The 19,337-nt window shown below is 39.9% G+C and overlaps 1 protein-coding gene across 4 annotated transcripts in view; it reads right to left on the bottom strand.

The window, feature by feature from the left end:
• Positions 1 to 4,869: 4,869 nt before the first annotated feature.
• Positions 4,870 to 19,337, bottom strand: part of LOC124794701 (WD repeat-containing protein 47) — a 699,296-nt gene continuing 684,828 nt past the window's right edge. For all 4 annotated transcript variants that reach the window (XM_047258268.1, XM_047258271.1, XM_047258269.1 and 1 more), the window contains 5 exons: positions 17,989 to 18,158; positions 17,434 to 17,604; positions 11,717 to 11,853; positions 9,195 to 9,414; positions 4,870 to 6,246 (listed from right to left, as the gene is read on the bottom strand). In XM_047258268.1, the coding sequence (XP_047114224.1) occupies positions 6,101 to 6,246; positions 9,195 to 9,414; positions 11,717 to 11,853; positions 17,434 to 17,604; positions 17,989 to 18,158 (844 nt within the window). In that variant the 3' untranslated portion in view covers positions 4,870 to 6,100. The remainder of the gene's footprint in view (positions 6,247 to 9,194; positions 9,415 to 11,716; positions 11,854 to 17,433; positions 17,605 to 17,988; positions 18,159 to 19,337) is intronic.

The raw sequence follows: 19,337 nt of genomic DNA, 5'->3' as shown, positions 1-19,337 counted from the left end.
CCCTTAAAACCCACATCCTTTCGTCTTTCCCTCTCCTTCCCTCTTTCCTGATGAAGCAACCGTTTGTTACGAAAGCTTGAATTTTGGGTGTATGTTTGTGTTTGTGTGTCTATCAACCTGCCAGCGCTTTCGTTTGGTAAGTCACATCAAAGATGATGTGACTTAACAAACGAAAGTGCTGGCAGGTCTATAGAAACACAAACACACACATACATACACACAAAATTCAAGCTTTCGCAACAAACTGTTGCCTCATCAGGAAAGAGGGAAGGAGAGGGAAAGACGAAAGGAAGTGGGTTTTAAGGGAGAGGGTAAGAAGTCATTCCAATCCCGGGAGCGGAAAGACTTACCTTAGGGGGAAAAAAGGACGGGTATACACTCGCGCACACACACACATATCCATCCACACATATACAGACACAAGCAGACATATTTAAAGACAAAGAGTTTGGGCAGAGATGTCAGTCGAGGCGGAAGTGCAGAGGCAAAGATGATGTTGAATGACAGGTGAGGTATGAGTGGCGGCAACTTGAAATTAGCGGAGATTGAGGCCTGATGGGTAACGGGAAGAGGGGATATATTGAAGAGCAAGTTCCCATCTCCGGAGCTCGGATAGGTTGGTGTTGGTGGGAAGTATCCAGATAACCCGGACGGTGTAACACTTTGCCAAGATGTGCTGGCCGTGCACCAAGGCATATTTAGCCACAGGGTGATCCTCATTACCAACAAACACTGTCTGCCTGTGTCCATTCATGCGAATGGACAGTTTGTTGCTGGTCATTCCCACATAGAATGCGTCACAGTGTAGGCAGGTCAGTTGGTAAATCACGTGGGTGCTTTCACATGTGGCTCTGCCATTGATCGTGTACACCTTCCGGGATACAGGACTGGAGTAGGTGGTGGTGGGAGGGTGAATGGGACAGGTTTTACACCGGGGGCGGTTACAAGGATAGGAGCCAGAGGGTAGGGAAGGTGGTTTGGGGATTTCATAGGGATGAACTAACAGGTTACGAAGGTTAGGTGGACGGCGGAAAGACACTCTTGGTAGAGTGGGGAGGATTTCATGAAGGATGGATCTCATTTCAGGGCAGGATTTGAGGAAGTCGTATCCCTGCTGGAGAGCCACATTCATTCAGAGGCTGGTCCAGTCCCGGAAAGTATCCTGTCACAAGTGGGGAACTTTTGTGGTTCTTTCCTCTCCCACATCCACACCGGCTGTTCAGAGCATCCTCCTACAGGCCAACCGTAAATTAGAACAGCATGCCACCCTCCACCTCAAAAAACTATCCAATCTCCTGGTTTCCCACCTCCGGAAAGGCAACTCACTCACCCTTCACAACCTTTCCAGCAAACTTCAACCTCCTCTCATTGCACACAAACCCAGTCTCTCCCATCTACTCAATCTCCCACTTCCAGCTCCACTCCCTCCAAAACCTCAAAATTCCAATCAACACAATCTGGAACCACAACACCCTAATTCAGTAGTTAACCTTTCCTCCAAACCTCTCTCCCAATCCGAAACCTCTGTCCTATCCAAAGGCCTCACCTTCAGCCCCACTCCCAGATTCAACCAAACAGCCCTTGTCAAAGATTTACTGTCCTACACTCGTACTCTCTGCTGGAAATATCACTTTGCCCCAAAGAAAAATGATCCTAATCCCACTCCTAATGATCCAACTCCCCAAGACACCATCCAAATTGAACCCTGCCTGGAACAGTTCCGTCCTCCGTCGCAGCGGGACCCACCTCCTCTTCCTCAAAATCACCCTCTCCAAACCTTCCAGGAATTTCTGACTTCCAGCCTTGCATCTCAATCCTTCTTAAAAAACCTTAATCCTACTCCCAACATCACCACTGCTGAAGCCCAGGCTATCCGTGATCTGAAAGCTGACCGATCCATCGTCATTCTTCCGGAGGACAAGGGTTCCACGACCGTGGTACTTGATCATCGGGAGTATGTGGCTGAGGGACTGCGTCAGCTTTCAGACAACACCACATACAAAGTTTGCCAAGGTAACCCCATTCCCGTTGTCCAGGCGGAGCTTCAAGGAATCCTCAGAACCTTAGGCCCCCTGCAAAACCTTTCACCTGACTCCATCAACCTCCTGACCCCACCGACACCCCGTACCCCTACCTTCTACCTTCTACCTAAAATCCACAAACCCCATCATCCCGGCCGCCCCATTGTAGCTGGTTACCAAGCCCCCACAGAACGTATCTCTGCCTACGTAGATTAACACCTTCAACCCATTACATGCAGTCTCCCATCCTTCATCAAAGACACCAACCACTTTCTCGAACGCCTGGAATCCTTACCCAATGTGTTACCCCCGGAAACCATCCTTGTAACCATTGATGCCACTTCCTGATACACAAATATTCCGCACGTCCAGGGCCTCGCTGCGATGGAGCATTTCCTTTCATGCCGATCACCTGCCACCCTACCTAAAACCTCTTTCCTCATCACCTTAGCCAGCTTCATCCTGACCCACAACTTCTTCACTTTTGAAGGCCAAACATACCAACAACTAAAGGGAACAGCCATGGGTACCAGGATGGCCCCCTCGTACACCAACCTATTCATGGGTCGCTTAGAGGAAGCCTTCTTGGTTACCCCGGCCTGCCAACCCAAAGTTTGGTACAGATTTATTGATGACATCTTCATGATCTGGACTCACAGTGAAGAAGAACTCCAGAATTTCCTCTCCAACCTCAACTCCTTTGGTTCCATCAGATTCACCTGGTCCTACTCCAAATCCCATACCACTTTCCTTGACGTTGACCTCCACCTGTCCAGTGGCCAGCTTCACACGTCCGTCCACATCCAACCAACCAACAAGCAACAGTACCTCCATTATGACAGCTGCCACCCATTCCACATCAAACGGTCCCTTCCCTACAGCCTAGGTCTTCGTGGCAAACGAATCTGCTCCAGTCCGGAATCCCTGAACCATTACACCAACAACGTGACAACAGCTTTCGCATCCCGCAACTACCCTCCCGACCTGGTACAGAAGCAAATAACCAGAGCCACTTCCTCATCCCCTCAAACCAGAATCCCCCACAGAAGAACCACAAAAGTGCCCCACTTGTGACAGGATACTTTCCGGGACTGGACCAGACTCTGAATGTGGCTCTCCAGCAGGGATACGACTTCCTCAAATCCTGCCCTGAAATGAGATCCATCCTTCATGAAATCCTCCCCACTCCACCAAGAGTGTCTTTCCGCTGTCCACCTAACCTTCATAACCTGTTAGTTCATCCCTATGAAATCCCCAAACCACCTTCCCTACCCTCTGGCTCCTATCCTTGTAACCGCCCCCGGTATAAAACCTGTCCCATGCACCCTCCCACCACCACCTACTCCAGTCCTGTAACCCGGAAGGTGTACACGATCAAAGCCAGAGCCACATGTGAAAGCACCCACGTGATTTACCAACTGACCTGCCTACACTGTGGCACATTCTATGTGGGAATGACCAGCAACAAACTCTCCATTCACATGAATGCACACAGCAGACAGTGTTTGTTGGTAATGAGGATCACCCTGTGGCTAAACATGCCTTGGTGCACGGCCAGCACATCTTGGCACAGTGTTACGCCATCCGGGTTATCTGGATACTTCCCACCAACACCAACCTATCTGAACTCCGGAGATGGGAACTTGCTCTTCAATATATCCTCTCTTCCCGTTACCCACCAGGCCTCAATCTCCGCTAATTTCAAGTTGCCGCCACTCATACCTCACCTGTCATTCAACATCATCTTTGCCTCTGCACTTCCGCTTCGACTGACATCTCTGCCCAAACTCTTTGTCTTTAAATATGTCTGCTTGTGTCTGTATATGTGTGGATGAATATGTGTGTGTGTGCAAGTGTACACCCGTCCTTTTTTCCCCCTAAGGTAAGTCTTTCCGCTCCCAGGATTGGAATGACTCCTTACCCTCTCCCTTAAAACCCACTTCCTTTCGTCTTTCCCTCTCCTTCCCTCTTTCCTGATGAGGCAACAGTTTGTTGCGAAAGCTTGAATTTTGTGTGTATGTTTGTGTATTTTTGTGTGTCGACCTGCCAGCACTTTCATTTGGTAAGTCACATCATCTTTGTTTTTATATATAAAAGAGGTGTCTGAGGGGTAATGAAAGTGATGTATTAATTTCTTGTGCACTAAAATTTTGTAATAGAAGATTTGTTGGGATAATATTTTCCATTTCTCCTTATCTCACCCAACAGTGTTAAGTAACAGGTTGAGAGATTTATTTGTCAGCACTTCTATTGGCAAATACTATCTTACTTCAAACACGGAAAATGTAAATCACTGCTCTCAAGAAATCATAGTTTCCAGAATTTCCATCTTGATTTCTGTATTTTGTCCTATACAAGTGCAACCATTTTGGAAGCATAATTATTCAAATAATTAAGATAGCACAAAATCATCTATAAAATGGACCACAAATACACTATTTTTTTGGTATACTTACAATAATTACTACCACTACTACTACTACTGTTTGCCATCGCAAACATTAGTTGTACCAGGTATCTAACAATAGTGGTTACCCGAGGTAACAAAATTTTAAGCCAACATTTGGGAGCTATTGTGCACTGAACTGTTTTAAGCAGTGTCTTCCAGTACTTCCAGTGCTGAAACTTTCTCAGAAACATTCAGCTGAGTTCAAACAATGGAGCCATCCTTTTGGGATTGCCTGACCGTACAAAAAGTTTGTTATTTCATGGGATCAATTTTGTGGTTAAAAACACATAACTCTGATAAATTGTTATTCACATCCAGCTACAAAATACAGTTTCCATTTGTTTACATTATGTTGAGTTCAATAGTTGGAAGGGTCAATAAAACATATTTCAATTTTCATCTGTTATTACACTGCAGTTTAATTTGCACATAGAAAAAAATACAGCAGTAGACATTTGCTATTTTGAGTGGATTGAAAATGACAAATGATTAGGAGCTGTCACTCATAGTATCTGCAAATGAAGGCACCTGGAATCCATACATACAATAGTTTAAATTTCACCACCAAAATGAAATACTTTTCAATAACAATGAAAAAGTTTTGTTTTATTCTAATGAAGATCATTGGTTACTACAAAAAAATTGTCTAAAAATACTGAGTATCCATGAACTTGTAAAATAATGATAAAAAGCATTCTGAAGCTACTCTGTTACAGAAAACGTTTATCTTACATTACATGCTGCAAATTTAACTACATGATTATGATATACAGTTTAACACTTCGCAGATTTCTATACAGGCAATATTAATGAAAACTTCACTTAACTCATAACATGCACAAGGTGACAAAAATAATGTTTAAACAATTCATAAGAATCTCTCTAACCTCTTACACTTGTACAGAAACACACACACACACACACACACACACACACACACACACACACACACACACACACAATTCAGAAACAATGTTACTTGTATGCACTGTACATTATATACATATTCCTACAAATAAAAACTTACAAGACCTGCATTGTCAGAAACTATAGAATTTTCTTCAGTAAGAAGCATCATTATTACATCATATACTGAGTTAAAATTCTGTTCGATTCTGTATAAGAATAAGAATCTTGCCTCGCAAATTCTTCATTGAAAATAAAGAGCAAAATGTGCTGTATCTCTCTCTCTTATTTCATATTAATTTTCAGCATATATATTTTTATTAATATTTTGTGAATTGTTTCCTACATCAGCACTGCTTATTAACATTGATTACACAAATGGTACTTGGAACAGTCACATTAAAACAATGAACTCAAACTCAATAACCATTGAGGAATAAAATTTTAAGATGTGTACGGAGTGAATTAAGATCTACTTTTATGAAAATAGAATCTATATTCACAATGATCTACACAAGTGCAGCTGATAGTAGCCAAAAAATACCATACACATTGAAAAAAAGCTATGTATCCAACAAAGTTAGAACAAGCATGTTGTACAAGAGGTACTAACACAGTTTGAATTTTCTCCTCAGGTACATCTGATATTAAACATCAAAAATTAATTAGTTTAAAGGGATTATTTGCCATTGTTAACATACAAAGAAAAAAGATAAAATGAGATTCAAACAGGAGGCAAAGCCCATAGAGTTGCAGTCTTGTCAGCGCTCGTACTGAGGAATGAGAATTCAGTTGGATGCCAACGCCCCGAAATTACCTTGTCTTGATGCTGTGCCACGACAACACTTGGCAGAGGTAGAGTCAGATCACCTAGAAATGTTTAAAAACAAATACCTTGTACACAAATTTAGAGATGGCATTACATATTATTGGCATATATTTTCTGCAAAATTGGAACACTGAGTGCATATTGTGTCTAATAGAACTTCACAGATTATGTCAACTTTGGCCTAAATTTAGAAAATGGAAAGATCGTGGTGGGTGGGGGAAGTTTAACTCCTCAAAGACATGATAAATTCAGCTAACACTGAAAATAGAAAGAGGATAAGAAATAACTAACAACAGATACAAAGGGGACAGAAACGTCAGAATGGCAACTCTGAAGGAAAGAAACAGTTGCAAGCCTATACTACTACATACTGACAAGTTGTTGTTTAATGATGTAACCAAAAGTATGGAAATGTAATTCACCTTTTTACATAATACTCCACTGGAAATATTAACTGAAATAATCTATATAATTTTTTTTACAACAATGTACAGTTTCTCTGTTACTGCCAAGTGCAAGAAAGAAAATGCTCTGCTGTGCTGTGAAAATGTATGGTTTTGTTTTCTTTCTCACAATCAGTTTTAACTAATGATAGCAGGGCAGCATGTTTACACAAGTTGTTTCTCTCGTATACATATGGTCTCTCTATACAGTATGAATCACCTAAAATTTGCATGGCAAATGTTGCAGATATGGAAAGTGCTACTGATGTACAGTTTTCACAAAATGGATTCATAGTCAGGGACTTGTATTGTTAGCCAACCAACAGATTGTAATAATACTTTGGAAGTGTATATTTGTGCGAACATACACTTTTTTAAATGTAACAATGTCTATTGGTATTAAACTAAAAGTAGGGTAAATTAGAATGTCAGTGGTGTTTGTTGCAGGATTATTGCTTAAAAAGTTTCCACACTGACACTTGTTTCTACCATTCAATCTGCATAGCCACTAGGTACATAATTGTTGTGTTTTCTTACTGTGTGCTTGTGTGTTCCCCGAGTGCTTTGCAGCTTGCTAGTCAGTTAATGTGTGATAGTCCGAGCAGTAGGTCGTGAGTGGATGATGAGATCTATCAATGTAGAAAAAGCCAACATGCTCATGGTGTATGGAGACTGCAAGAAGAATGCAGTTTGTTCTTGTATGGTGTGTGCAGCATGATACCCCAAGGAATGTTAACCATCTCGGAAATTATTTATCAACCTCTTCAACCGGTTACATGAAAGTAGTAATATAACACCTAGACAACATAACACAAGGAAGTAAGTGGTGTCAGAAGAGGGCACATTAATCTTCTTGCTGCTGTTGCAGTTGATCCGCATGTTACCTCCTGTGCAATTGTAAGAGGAGTGGCATGAATCAGGCAAGTGTCCTACACATTCCCCGTCAACGTAAGTTTCATCCCTATCACATTTCTCTCCATCAAGAGCTGCATGGAAACAACTATGAGAATCATGTTAAATTCTGTACGTGGGTATTAAGACAGGATACTCCAGATGTATATCATGTATCTTGTTTAGTGATGAAGTCACATTTACCAATAATGGCCAAGCAAACTTCTGAAAGATGCACTAGTGGTCTGTTGACAATACCATTGGGTTTGTCAGGTGTAACTTCAGCATCCATGGAGTGTAAACATGTGGTGTGGGACACTGAACCATCAGCTCATAAGTCCGTTATTCACAGACAGAATATTGAACATACCCAAGTATTGCAGTCTCCTAACCGGATGCTATAAGATGTTCCTCTGCAAACTAGGAGGAACACGTGGTACCAACATGACGGCTGTCCAACCCATAGTGCACCAAGTACTATAGCACATCTCCATGAATTGTTTCCAAATCATTGGATGGATACAGAGGGCCTGTACCTTGGCTGGCCCATTCTCCACACTTGAAGCCAGTAGACTTTTTTCTTAGGGGAAAGGTGAAAGATGCTATCTACCAACTACACCTAATTGTAGGCAATGACATATTACTGCAGCCTGGTCGCAAGTGTGCAGCAGTCATTCCACACCAGACTGGAAGCGTGCACTGCCACTACTTTTGGTCATTCTGAACATAACTGTGATGATTAGGTTTCTCATTACTTGTCAGAATCTACATAACCATTTTACATACTCATGTTGTTCTTTAGTGTCTGCTACCACATGTACTGTAGAAGTGTCGGCATGGAAAGTTTTCAAAATATGATATCTCTGTAAATGGCTCATGCTAGAATCCAACACCACCACCATTGATATTCTAATTTACTCTACTTTTAGCCTGTTAACATCAATAGACATTGTTTCATTTAAAAAAGTGTATGATTGTGCAAAAATACAATTTCTAAGTATTATTACAATCTGCTGATTGGATAACAATATGAGTACCTGACTATCAGTCCATTCTGTGAAAACAGCACATCAATAGCACCATGATCTCCACAACATTTGTGGTTCAAGTATCAGGTGTATTCAACTTGTATACATTTCTAAACAAAAATAGTATACGCAAATGTGCCATTTCATTTTCTTCCTTGCAGTCAGTTTTCACAGAAAACAGGAAAATTTTATTTATGGTATATCAACTTATGTTTAGAATACTGTTACGGAATCTGAATTTGCAACAACAAACAAACACGGATTGATGTAAAAGACATATGGAAGAAAGGAGATGGACAGTGAGGGATGAGGGAGGGAGGGCAGTCTCCTGAAGAACTTGGACTATGCAGAACTGGAAATGCCGTGTGGCTAGGGGCTCCCGTCCGGTAGTCTTTCGAGTTGACGCCACTTCAGCAACTTGCATGTTGATGGGGATGAAAGGATGATGATAACGACAACTCAACACCCAGTCCCTGAGTGGAGAAAATCTCTGACCCAGCCAGAAATTGAACCCGGGCCGTTAGGTATGACATCCTGACGCACTGACCACTCAGCTACCAGGGGTGGACTATATAGAACCAAAGCAAATACATTTATACTGTATGTAGTTTAACCATGTGCACCCACCTTGTAGATCTGTGAGGACTAATTTGTTGTCATATCCACCAGTGAGAAGGTAGTAGGCGCTGGGGGAAAATCGTATTGACCGAACTTCAGCAGAGTGCGGTTTGAAGCACTGCACATTACGCCCACCCCTTATATCATATAAAACACAAGAAGAATCTTCATGACCAGAGACAAGCAAACGGCCTGAAGGATCAACACACACAGCGGTCACTGGTGAGCCCTGAAAGACAGAAAGGACAATACAGTAAGACACAGTGCAACGTAAGTACCAGAAAGCAGATTATGCAATACAGTATTTCATAAACAGAAGCTATCTGCGATGATTGAACAAGAGAGCTAATAATTGACATAATTCTAAGCTTAATTAGGTAGCACAAGAACTGGAAGGCACGAAAGTTTATGAAATTAAATAATTAATTCACAAGACACAGTGCAATGAATTCAGTTTTACATGCGTTATGTACCAACAATAAAAATCTCCAATGTAGAATTTTATGGGCAACACTCAAACTGAACTATGAACTGCTTTGCTTCCCCTTACTGTAGTGAAAATGCGAAAAATATGGAAAGTATTAAATATTTGTATAAAGTTATAAATGAGAAAAATACGCAATTCACCTACTACGGAATGGCCTGGATCAGGAAACATATCACACAGCAAAGCTTTATCTTCTTTTGTTTTAACAAAAATTCTCATCATCTTCCAAGTACTCTCCATTACACACAATACATTTGTCCAGTCAAGAGTGTCCTTTGATGGAAACATTTTCTATACTCATCTGCAATGACTCCTCCTCTTCAGATGTAGAAATGAGAAGAAATTGCACTCAATTATTTCAGGAGAGTAAGATGCATGTGGCAAAGGAGTAATGCTGTTTCTGACCAAACACTGGTGCCCCGAGAAGTCTGTATCAGCAGGAGCCTTATCATGGTGGAAAAAATGTATCTGCCACAAAAGTGTTTATTAATGCATACTGTTATGTAATCATTTCAGAACTACCAAACAAAAAACCTGAGTAACTGTCTGGCACGGAGGAGGAACTCTACATCCACACTCTTTCTCACATCAAATAAATAAATAAATAAATGAGCACCAATTTTGGTTCAATGAGCTTTTCTTGGGCGAAATTCACTGTTGTTTGTTTTCAGAGACAGAACAATAGCACCATGACTTCTCATCACTAATGATCTTGGAAAAAGTAGTGGGTTCAGTTTTAAAAAAATCTTTCAAAGCACAACATGCTCCCACTCCATGCCCTTTTTGCTGGTTGGTCGGAATGTGAAACACAAATTTGGCAGAAACCCCTCTTCTTACTAAATGTTTCATTAATATTCGCTGAACTGAGCTTTAATACAATCCAATTAACTCTGCTATATTTTCAATTATCTGCTGTAAGTATTCAAGCACAAGCTCACAAATTTGAATTCTCCTGAAATTTTCATCTGTTTCGGCAGTTGCTGGACTTCTGGAACAAGGTTTATCATTAATTGACAAGTTGCCATTTTGAAGAGTGAAAACTACTCATACACTTGAGTTTTTCACATACCATCATTGTTAACTGTTTTCAACATCATAACAGTTTTGACAGGAAGTATAATTTCAAGTCCAGGCATTGTTCATATATAACCGCCTCCAACAGAGACAAGGAAAGTGTCAAACACCTGTGGGCACACAAGAAGGAGTTGTGTGATGAACTCCAATCCAGAAAAATGCACTTGACGCCAACTGTCCACAGCAGCACGACTTTAGATAACTACTTCAAGGTAACCCTCAGAAACTGGTCCTACACCATCCAAAATATCTTGAAGAGGATAGTATCATTTCTTCTTACTCATAGGCAGCTTTAATCTTGAGCAAAACAGTTTATTATTTCATCTTGGTACTTTTCACCCAAGTTATGTAGGAGGGACTGTAGTTATCACTCGAAAATGGATACATGGCTGAGCCTAACTAGTCGTTATTAAAGAAGAGACTAACTTACACACAAAGCAGCCTAGGTTTTATCCTTTGTCCATTATAGTCACACTCTGCTGAATAGGACCACCAGCCATTAAACACATTGCATAGCATTCTTACCTGAACTTTGCCAACTTTTTAGAATTAAAATAACCTATGGCTGATCTGCACACCAAATCATACTGATGTCAGAAATTACCCTCTTCATTTGTAGTTTTTTTACAATTTATTAAGAACAAATTTTTGTGCTTATAAATGAAACAATATCACAATAGATTTGTTGAGTCACACATAGAAACAACACAAATACTGTCAAACAAGTAAACTTTCAGCCAAAAAGGCCTCCTTCCAAACTAGACAACAAACAACATATCGAGATCTAAATTGGAAGAAGGCCTTTTTGTCAGAAAGCTTACTTGTTTGACAGTCTTTTCGTTGTGCCTCTCTGTGACCCAAGGTCTCCTCTATATGGTGAGTAGCACCATCCTTTCCATAATATTGTCATTATTCCATCCTGAACTTTCAATTGTTTGACAAAGTTAGAATTAATATTATTGTGACTTACTCTGTTTCCTGGTGCTGTAGCTGGTGTCACCATATTCACACACCCACGGGTCCGCAGATCCCAGAATCTTACGGTCTTGTCTTGTGAGCCACTAACAAACATTGCACCTCCCCAATTGTACAGTGTCAAAACATGACCTGAAAAAAAGAGAGGGCACAGTTGTTATTAGTGGTTTAACGCCATGATCATCAAGCAATCCACTACAGAATATTTATTTTGCCTCAGTTTATTTTCACAGTTAAATATGTTAAATTCACTAGATGTGAGACTCTATGGCAATAGCCACATGCACATTACAAAATATTTTTAACACACTGATGCCGGTAGAAATATACCATTAATAAAAATGATCACAGACAGGAGGAAGACTAGGGTTCAAAGTCCCATTGCTGATGAAATCATTAGAGACTTATCAGATGCTTACTGAGGAAGAACAGAAACAGAAATTGGCTACACCCTTTCACAGGAAGTGTCCCAGCATTCATCTTAAGCCATTTAAGGAAATCACACAAAACCTATATTGTGACAACCAGATGGGGATTTTAACTGCCGCTATTGAGTTATACAATGATAAGCCAAAACATTACGACCACTGTCCACTGCAATATTGGACGCCGCCTGATGGTCTTGTGGGGATGTGACATGGTAACAAAGTATGTAAGCAGAGCAGATATGGACGCCGAATCACCCTAGCAAAGATATAGGCTGCAAAAATGGAGAAATCCATTGAGATAAACGAATTTGACAAAGGGCAGATCATTATTATGCAGAGCCTGTGAAGTACTATCTTGAACACAGTGAAGCTGGTTGATTGTTACATGCCACTGTTTTCAGCATCTATTGAAAGAGGTAGGGGGATAGTGAAACTACCACTAGGTGCTAAATAGTTGGACATCCACAGCTCTTCACAAAACATGGAGTTTGGAGGCTTGTCTGCTCTGTGAAGTAGGATAAAGTAGGATAGATGGTGCTCTGTGGCATCCTTGTTGAAACAGCACAATGCTTATGCATGCACAAATGTTTCACAACACACTGTTCATTATACATTGTTGAACATGGAGCTCCACAGCAGGCCACCCCTAAGTGTTCACTGTTGAACCAACAACATCAATTATGATTGCAGTGAGCACGGGACCATCCGTATTTGACTGTGAATCAATGGAAATGTGTTTAGCTCTTCAGGTGTATCACATTTTTTGCTACACTAGGTCACTGGTCATCTCCACAAACAGCATCATTGAGGTGAACGGCATCTCCAAATGTGCAGCATACCACAGACACAGACTGGTGGGATTGGTGTCTCAGTGACCAAATTTTCCTAATGTAAATTATATGGAACCCATCTGTGTAGGCGAATTACATTACCTGTGCATAGGCATCTAATGCCACGTACCTCTGCAAACCTACCAGCAAACTGTCGGATCCTTGATACACAGAATCAGCAATGTATTCATTCCAAAGACTGACAAACAAGCTATTAAGCAGGTGGTCATTATATTTTGGCTCATTAGTGTAGACAGAGAGCATAGACTTTTCCGGAGTGATTCATAATGTTGTTGGGGAGGCCAAGTCAACCATTACATCCAGTTCATACAAAGGAAGAGCACGTTATAAATCAATACAACTAAATTATGGTCGCAGATTCCCACAACTGACAAAATCATATGGTTGTTATCACAGCTCAATCACATGTACATCTAGCAAGTTCATAAACTTAATTGCAGATGTAGCCTAATAAATTAATTACGTGCAAAATTCTGAAACTGCCAACGTGTTGCTTAAGTATGCAACTGTTAGAATAATTGTGATTATGATAAATCACTTTTATTGAAAATCCCAATAGGGTGTTGGACATTAGGAAAAGTTGTGCCCGTTCAAATTTTGCTTGTGGTCCAAGTGCTCACAGAAGGAAATTTTTATGTACTTGTCCTCACATTGGTGCCACATGGAAAACGCAACCCTAGAGCAACAAAATGTCTCATCCCTGTCAAAGATTTAATAGGGGTAGTTCGGTGCAGCTTCCTTGCAGTGTTGGAAACATGAACTACATTTTTAGCTGTACAGCCACGCTACACAGGTTATAAAATGGACCAGTGACACTGGATTCCACCTCATTTGTACCTCAGTCGCATTTCATCCATTTCTTGGTCATTTACTTTGGCTCATTTGTTCTTTGTTAATACGAACACAGACACAGTAGTCTCCCACTGTGCTGGATACAAGCATGCTCTGACCTCCATTACCTTGTAACACTATATGGGCAATGGAAAATCTGCACACTCATCAACTGGTATCACTTCATTCTGCAAAAGTGACTGTGTCCTGCTGGTTGACAGCATCATTTATTGTAGGGCTGTATTTTTTCGAGGAGATGAGTCCTGCGGTTCATGTTACCTGTAGCATCACTGGTAAATGCTATGACAGTCTTTTGCACAGCAACATCACTCCAACCCCTCAATGGTATGAATGTGTGGGTAGGATTATTTTTAGGCAAGATGGCACTCCTCCGCACATTACACAGCCACTGAAGCGGCTGCTGCAGAGGCATTTCGGAAATGCTAGATTTATCAGTCATCATTTCCCTACAGCCTAGCCATCCAAATCGCTTATCTTAATCCATATGACTTCTGGCTGTGGAGTTATCTGAAAGATTTTCTGTTCAATGCTTCAGTTATGAATGTAGCTGAATCAGAGGTGCACACTGTGCAATGCATTCTGAACGTTACCCCTCAGGCACTCCGATCTCTTGTGGGATGTACTGTTTCTCAACATCAAGTTGTGGCAGAAAATGGTGGACAGCATATTGAACACTACTTGCACCAATCTCATGACAGTTAGAAGCCCATGTCATTTTGATTTATATGCTGTTTTTGGACACAAGACAATTAAGTGCCAATTTTTTTCTATCTGATGTGGTATGGCCTTGCCATGGTGGATGGGCTTACGTAACTAACGGTGCCACAACTGCTGACTGCCGAACCTGTGCTGCCAAGCACTTTGAACAGTATGGATGATGTAATGTGCAATTCAAAGCATAGTTATCATACTGCAATTCATTTATCATTTGTAGCCAATGCCCCGTACGTTAAGGCACATACAGTGCCATCTACTGGTAAAATTTTCATTAACTTCTTTTATTTTCGTTCCATGTTTCCCGCTGCATCAATAATATGCTGCTCAAATTTGATGTCATTCTGAGCAGTTGATCGCTTTCTACAGCATTTTGAAACTGGAAATTCAATTATGAAAACCCTATATTTTTATTCACAGGTGTTTTTATTCATGTAAGTGTAAAACATTTCAAATAATATTTGTTAATCATGGGCAATGAACAACAATTTTATCTATATTTGTTATCTATCATTCAAATAAATTTTGCCCAACTCTGGTGGTGGCTGAAGGGCATCACACATGTGCACACTGCAAATTGGCAGCATAGACTGAAACTGTGTACATCACACAGGGTAATTAATACCTAAAGACATGAAAATCAACTACTGGCTTTCAAAATACTCAAATCAATATGGAAGACATAAGAAAAAGTGTGTGTGTGTGTGTGTGTGTGTGTGTGTGTGTGTGTGTGTGTGTGTGTGTGTGTGTGTGTGTGTGTGAGTGAGTGAGTGAGAGGGATAGAGATTTGAGGAATGGGGAGGGGGGCATATGGTTAAAGTAAGTATACAGTAAATAATAGTGTTGTTGTTTTAAACTCTGATTCATTGATTCATCATAGTTAACTATGAGTGACTAGGAAGTTGTGCTAGGATAGGATCTTTTCTTGTGTGTGTTTGTGATCATTAGTGAATGACGTTTTCATTATGGTGTGAACTTAAATGCTTTCAAATTGCCAACAACCAATAAGCCAGCAAGCCGAGCTATGATGCATGGGCTTGGAAACTGGCATCAAAATTTAAGCTAGTGAATAAGTAAATGATCATCATTATTAACTGTATTTTTTTCTGTACCATAAGTACACAAATTGGAGAGAAGAGAAATTTGTGGCACAACTTGACTAGAAGAAGGGATAGGTTGGTAGGGCATATTCTGAGGCATCAAGGGATCACCAATATAGTATTGGAGGGCAGCGTGGAGGGTAAAAATCGTAGAGGGAGACCAAGAGATGAATACACTAAACAGATTCAGAAGGATGTAGGTTGCAGTAGGTACTGGGAGATGAAGAAGCTTGCACAGTACAGAGTAGCATGGAGAGCTGCGCCAAACCAGTCTCTGGAGTGAAGACCACAACAACAACATCATCATCGTCATCATCATCATCAAGTACACAAAAATATTTATAGTGTCACTATCATAGTAATTTTTGGGTGCTTCACAGTGTTATTCATGTCACAGAAAACCAATCCTGCATTTTTGTTCATTTTATACAAAACCTCATTTCCTGATACTTCTATGTCACCTGCATATTAATGTACAAAAATTTCATATTCAAAACCATTTTTTCCTCAAGCTATGCTATTAAAACATCTGACCAATTCAAATCAGAGGAAACAAACTGACAGAAACTCACAAAGAAACAGACTTAGCAGCTGTATTGTTCTTGGTCTGTTAACAAAACAGACAACTATAAAGGAAACTACATAAATCTCTGGGATGAAGTAACAGGGTAAGGGACTATATGAATTTGAATGTACTACCCAATCATCTGAAGCCTCTCAAACACCGCTTATGGAAGTGGGACCTGTGCTCTTCATTTGTATTTTGGTAATTGAGTGTGAGAAGTCAGCACTTTAAACTAAACTTGCATTTCACGTAATGTGCAAATTGTGACTGCACTGGGATGACTATTAGAAGGACTTAAAGTGGAAGGACATAAGTGGTGCCTACTACATAACAGAGTGAAACTGGATTGTCCCATGATATGTCTGGCAAGTTAATTTATTTTTTTCACCTACTTCTTCAAATGCAAATTGCATGTGCCATATCCATGGATTACAGATTTTGTTTTATGTATGCTCAGAGCATCAACTACTTGTGTTTTATTATTTCCCTCACCTATACTATTCATGTCACTTTTCACGATTTCAATTAAGGCTCTAGCACTCTTTTTTTAAATTTGGTATTTCATACATACTTTACATTGTCATAAAAAATTCATCCTTAGGGTTACTTTTTGGGTTTGCTCTCTGGAGATGATCATTCACAGAAACTAGAACTGGTTGGCACACTGGGTGCTGAAGTGCTGGCATATCACTATACTGACATGCCAACATTCCACACTATTGCATCTCATCCTACTAGGCCAGTCAGTCTAGTAGGATGTACAATCCACATTAAATACACCTACTCACTCTCCAACACAACTAGCTCTAATTTAATTGGTCATAAGAGTTACAGATACTCTACATAGGCCACAATATTCATTAATGTACATACAAACTTTAAACCAGTCTGCTGAAACAATTCACTGATCCAGAGAAAGCAGAATACTTGTCACAAATGTGCACATGTCACATAATGACATAAAGGTCCTCAGATTTGGCACATTGTGACTTAGTATTATAGTCATCCCTTACTTCAAATAGCTTTGTTGTAGGAGTTATGCGAGCTTATTTTGAAATTAAACAACTTCAATTATTGTATAACAGATTTTTCAGAAGTCATAATAGATCCACTGCTAAGCTTTCCATGGTATTTATGAAACAGAAGTGTTACACTTAACAATAATGATCAATTATTAATTTACACTTAGATCAGTGACATACCTGAATGACCACTGAGTGCCAGGAATGATGTTCCTGTAGCACAGTCTGTCACATATATTTTGCAGTCACCAGCACCACCACTAATAAGAAGGCTGGACTTGTTTGTTGTATCCTCAAGGAAGCACAAGTCCCGGACAGTTCCATCATGCATTGTAAGCTCTATTTCTTGACCTGTAAGATAGAAAATTTTATTTTACAACTTGCCTATTCCAACTAGCTTAGTTCAACGTGTACATCTTGCATTTACACAGAAAATATACAAAGCAGGGCATAAGCACAAAAATCAACAAACATAATTATATAACATAAATGGTTACTTCTCTTTGATAAACCAGAAATAGATTTTCTGGATTATGTTGACAATACCTATTGTGTCAAAGGTTTTATGTAACCTTTAGTACAGATTAGTTATGGAGCTTTATGATCAACAATATACTTGTATCTGCAAATGACATCAGATTTTCCTCACAACATCAAACTCTATACAAATAAATTATCCTTACATTTCACTAGTGAACACTGTAATTCATCCTGAGTATTAATTCAATAACTCACCCTCTAAATTGGAAGTATCTGCATTGAATCGCATTAACTTCAATGTTTTGTCATTGCTTCCTGTAGCCATTAAATCACCAATTGGAGTCCATGCCAAACAGTATATTGAACCTTTGTGGTGCTTTGTACGCTTAAACAATACTGTTGGCTGATATGTTGCATGATCTTCCCTGTAACACAGAAAATGACCTACATCAGCAAGAAAATTATTTATTTTATTTTAAACTACACTATTGGACTAGCAAATACACATAATATTTCTGAAAGTATACAGTCACTTAAAATTAGCTTTTCTTTTGTGAAGAGATGTTGAAACAAAGGTGAAAAAGTTTTAGAGTTTAACATCCCATCAACAGCGAAGTCTTCAGAGATGGAGCACAAGCTTGGATTACAAAAGTATGAGGAAGGAAACTGGCCATGCTCTTCCCAAAGGGACCATCCCAGTATTTGCCTCAAATGATTTTGGGAAATCACGTAAAACCTAAATCATGATGAGCAGAGGTGGATTTGAACTGTCGTCCTCCCGAATACAAGGCTAGTATGCTGACCACTGCGCCACTTGATTCAGTAGGTTCTGACAGGACACAACATGAAAACACTGCTTATCACTCCTGACTGATTACTTTACACTTCACATGGGTCTGTATACAGTCTCTCTTCCTCTCCCCTCTCATTTCTATTTAAGAATTTGCTACGCTACTGCTTTAATTTTTGCCTTCAGACAGGTGTACCCAATTGATAAAGAAATTGATGGAGAACAGCACTTAATACTGTCTACATTCAAAGAAATAGATCTAAAACTACAAAATGGATTTATCAGTCCAAGAAAAGACATTGCACTCATTCCAACACCACCACAATTTGTAACCACTTACTTCACAATGCAGTTCTACTCCAAACACCTCTGCCCTTTTCCCCCTCATTACCACATTTGGACAGGTGATTTCATTTCTCAGCATCATATACTCCTGCCTTTATTTATTGTACTATGCATATTTGGTGCCCTCTACAAACAACAGAATAATTACAGCAACATTACCAGAAAAACAAAATTATCCCAGCCTGTCAGCTTAGTGACATATTGAGCAATTTATAGATAATTACACTGGAAAAAATGGCATCTTTCTTTAACAGGGACTATAAACTGCAACACAAGAATACAACTGGAGTCCTGGAGAGGTTCAAGAGCACATAAATTCTTTTATTTCACAATTTTATTAGGGATCATCCTGTGCCAGCATCAAGCACAATTAACAGATTGTTCTCCATCTTTGCCATTTCATTTAGGTGCCAGTGATGAAAGGAGCAATCTTTCCCCTTTTGCACACAATTTTATAGTAACAAGAACA

This window comes from Schistocerca piceifrons, chromosome 4, assembly GCF_021461385.2.
Source record: "Schistocerca piceifrons isolate TAMUIC-IGC-003096 chromosome 4, iqSchPice1.1, whole genome shotgun sequence".
In the NCBI taxonomy this organism is placed as follows: domain Eukaryota; kingdom Metazoa; phylum Arthropoda; class Insecta; order Orthoptera; family Acrididae; genus Schistocerca; species Schistocerca piceifrons.
The sequence above is the reverse complement of the archived record's forward strand: the minus strand, read 5'-3'. Positions and strand labels throughout refer to the sequence as shown.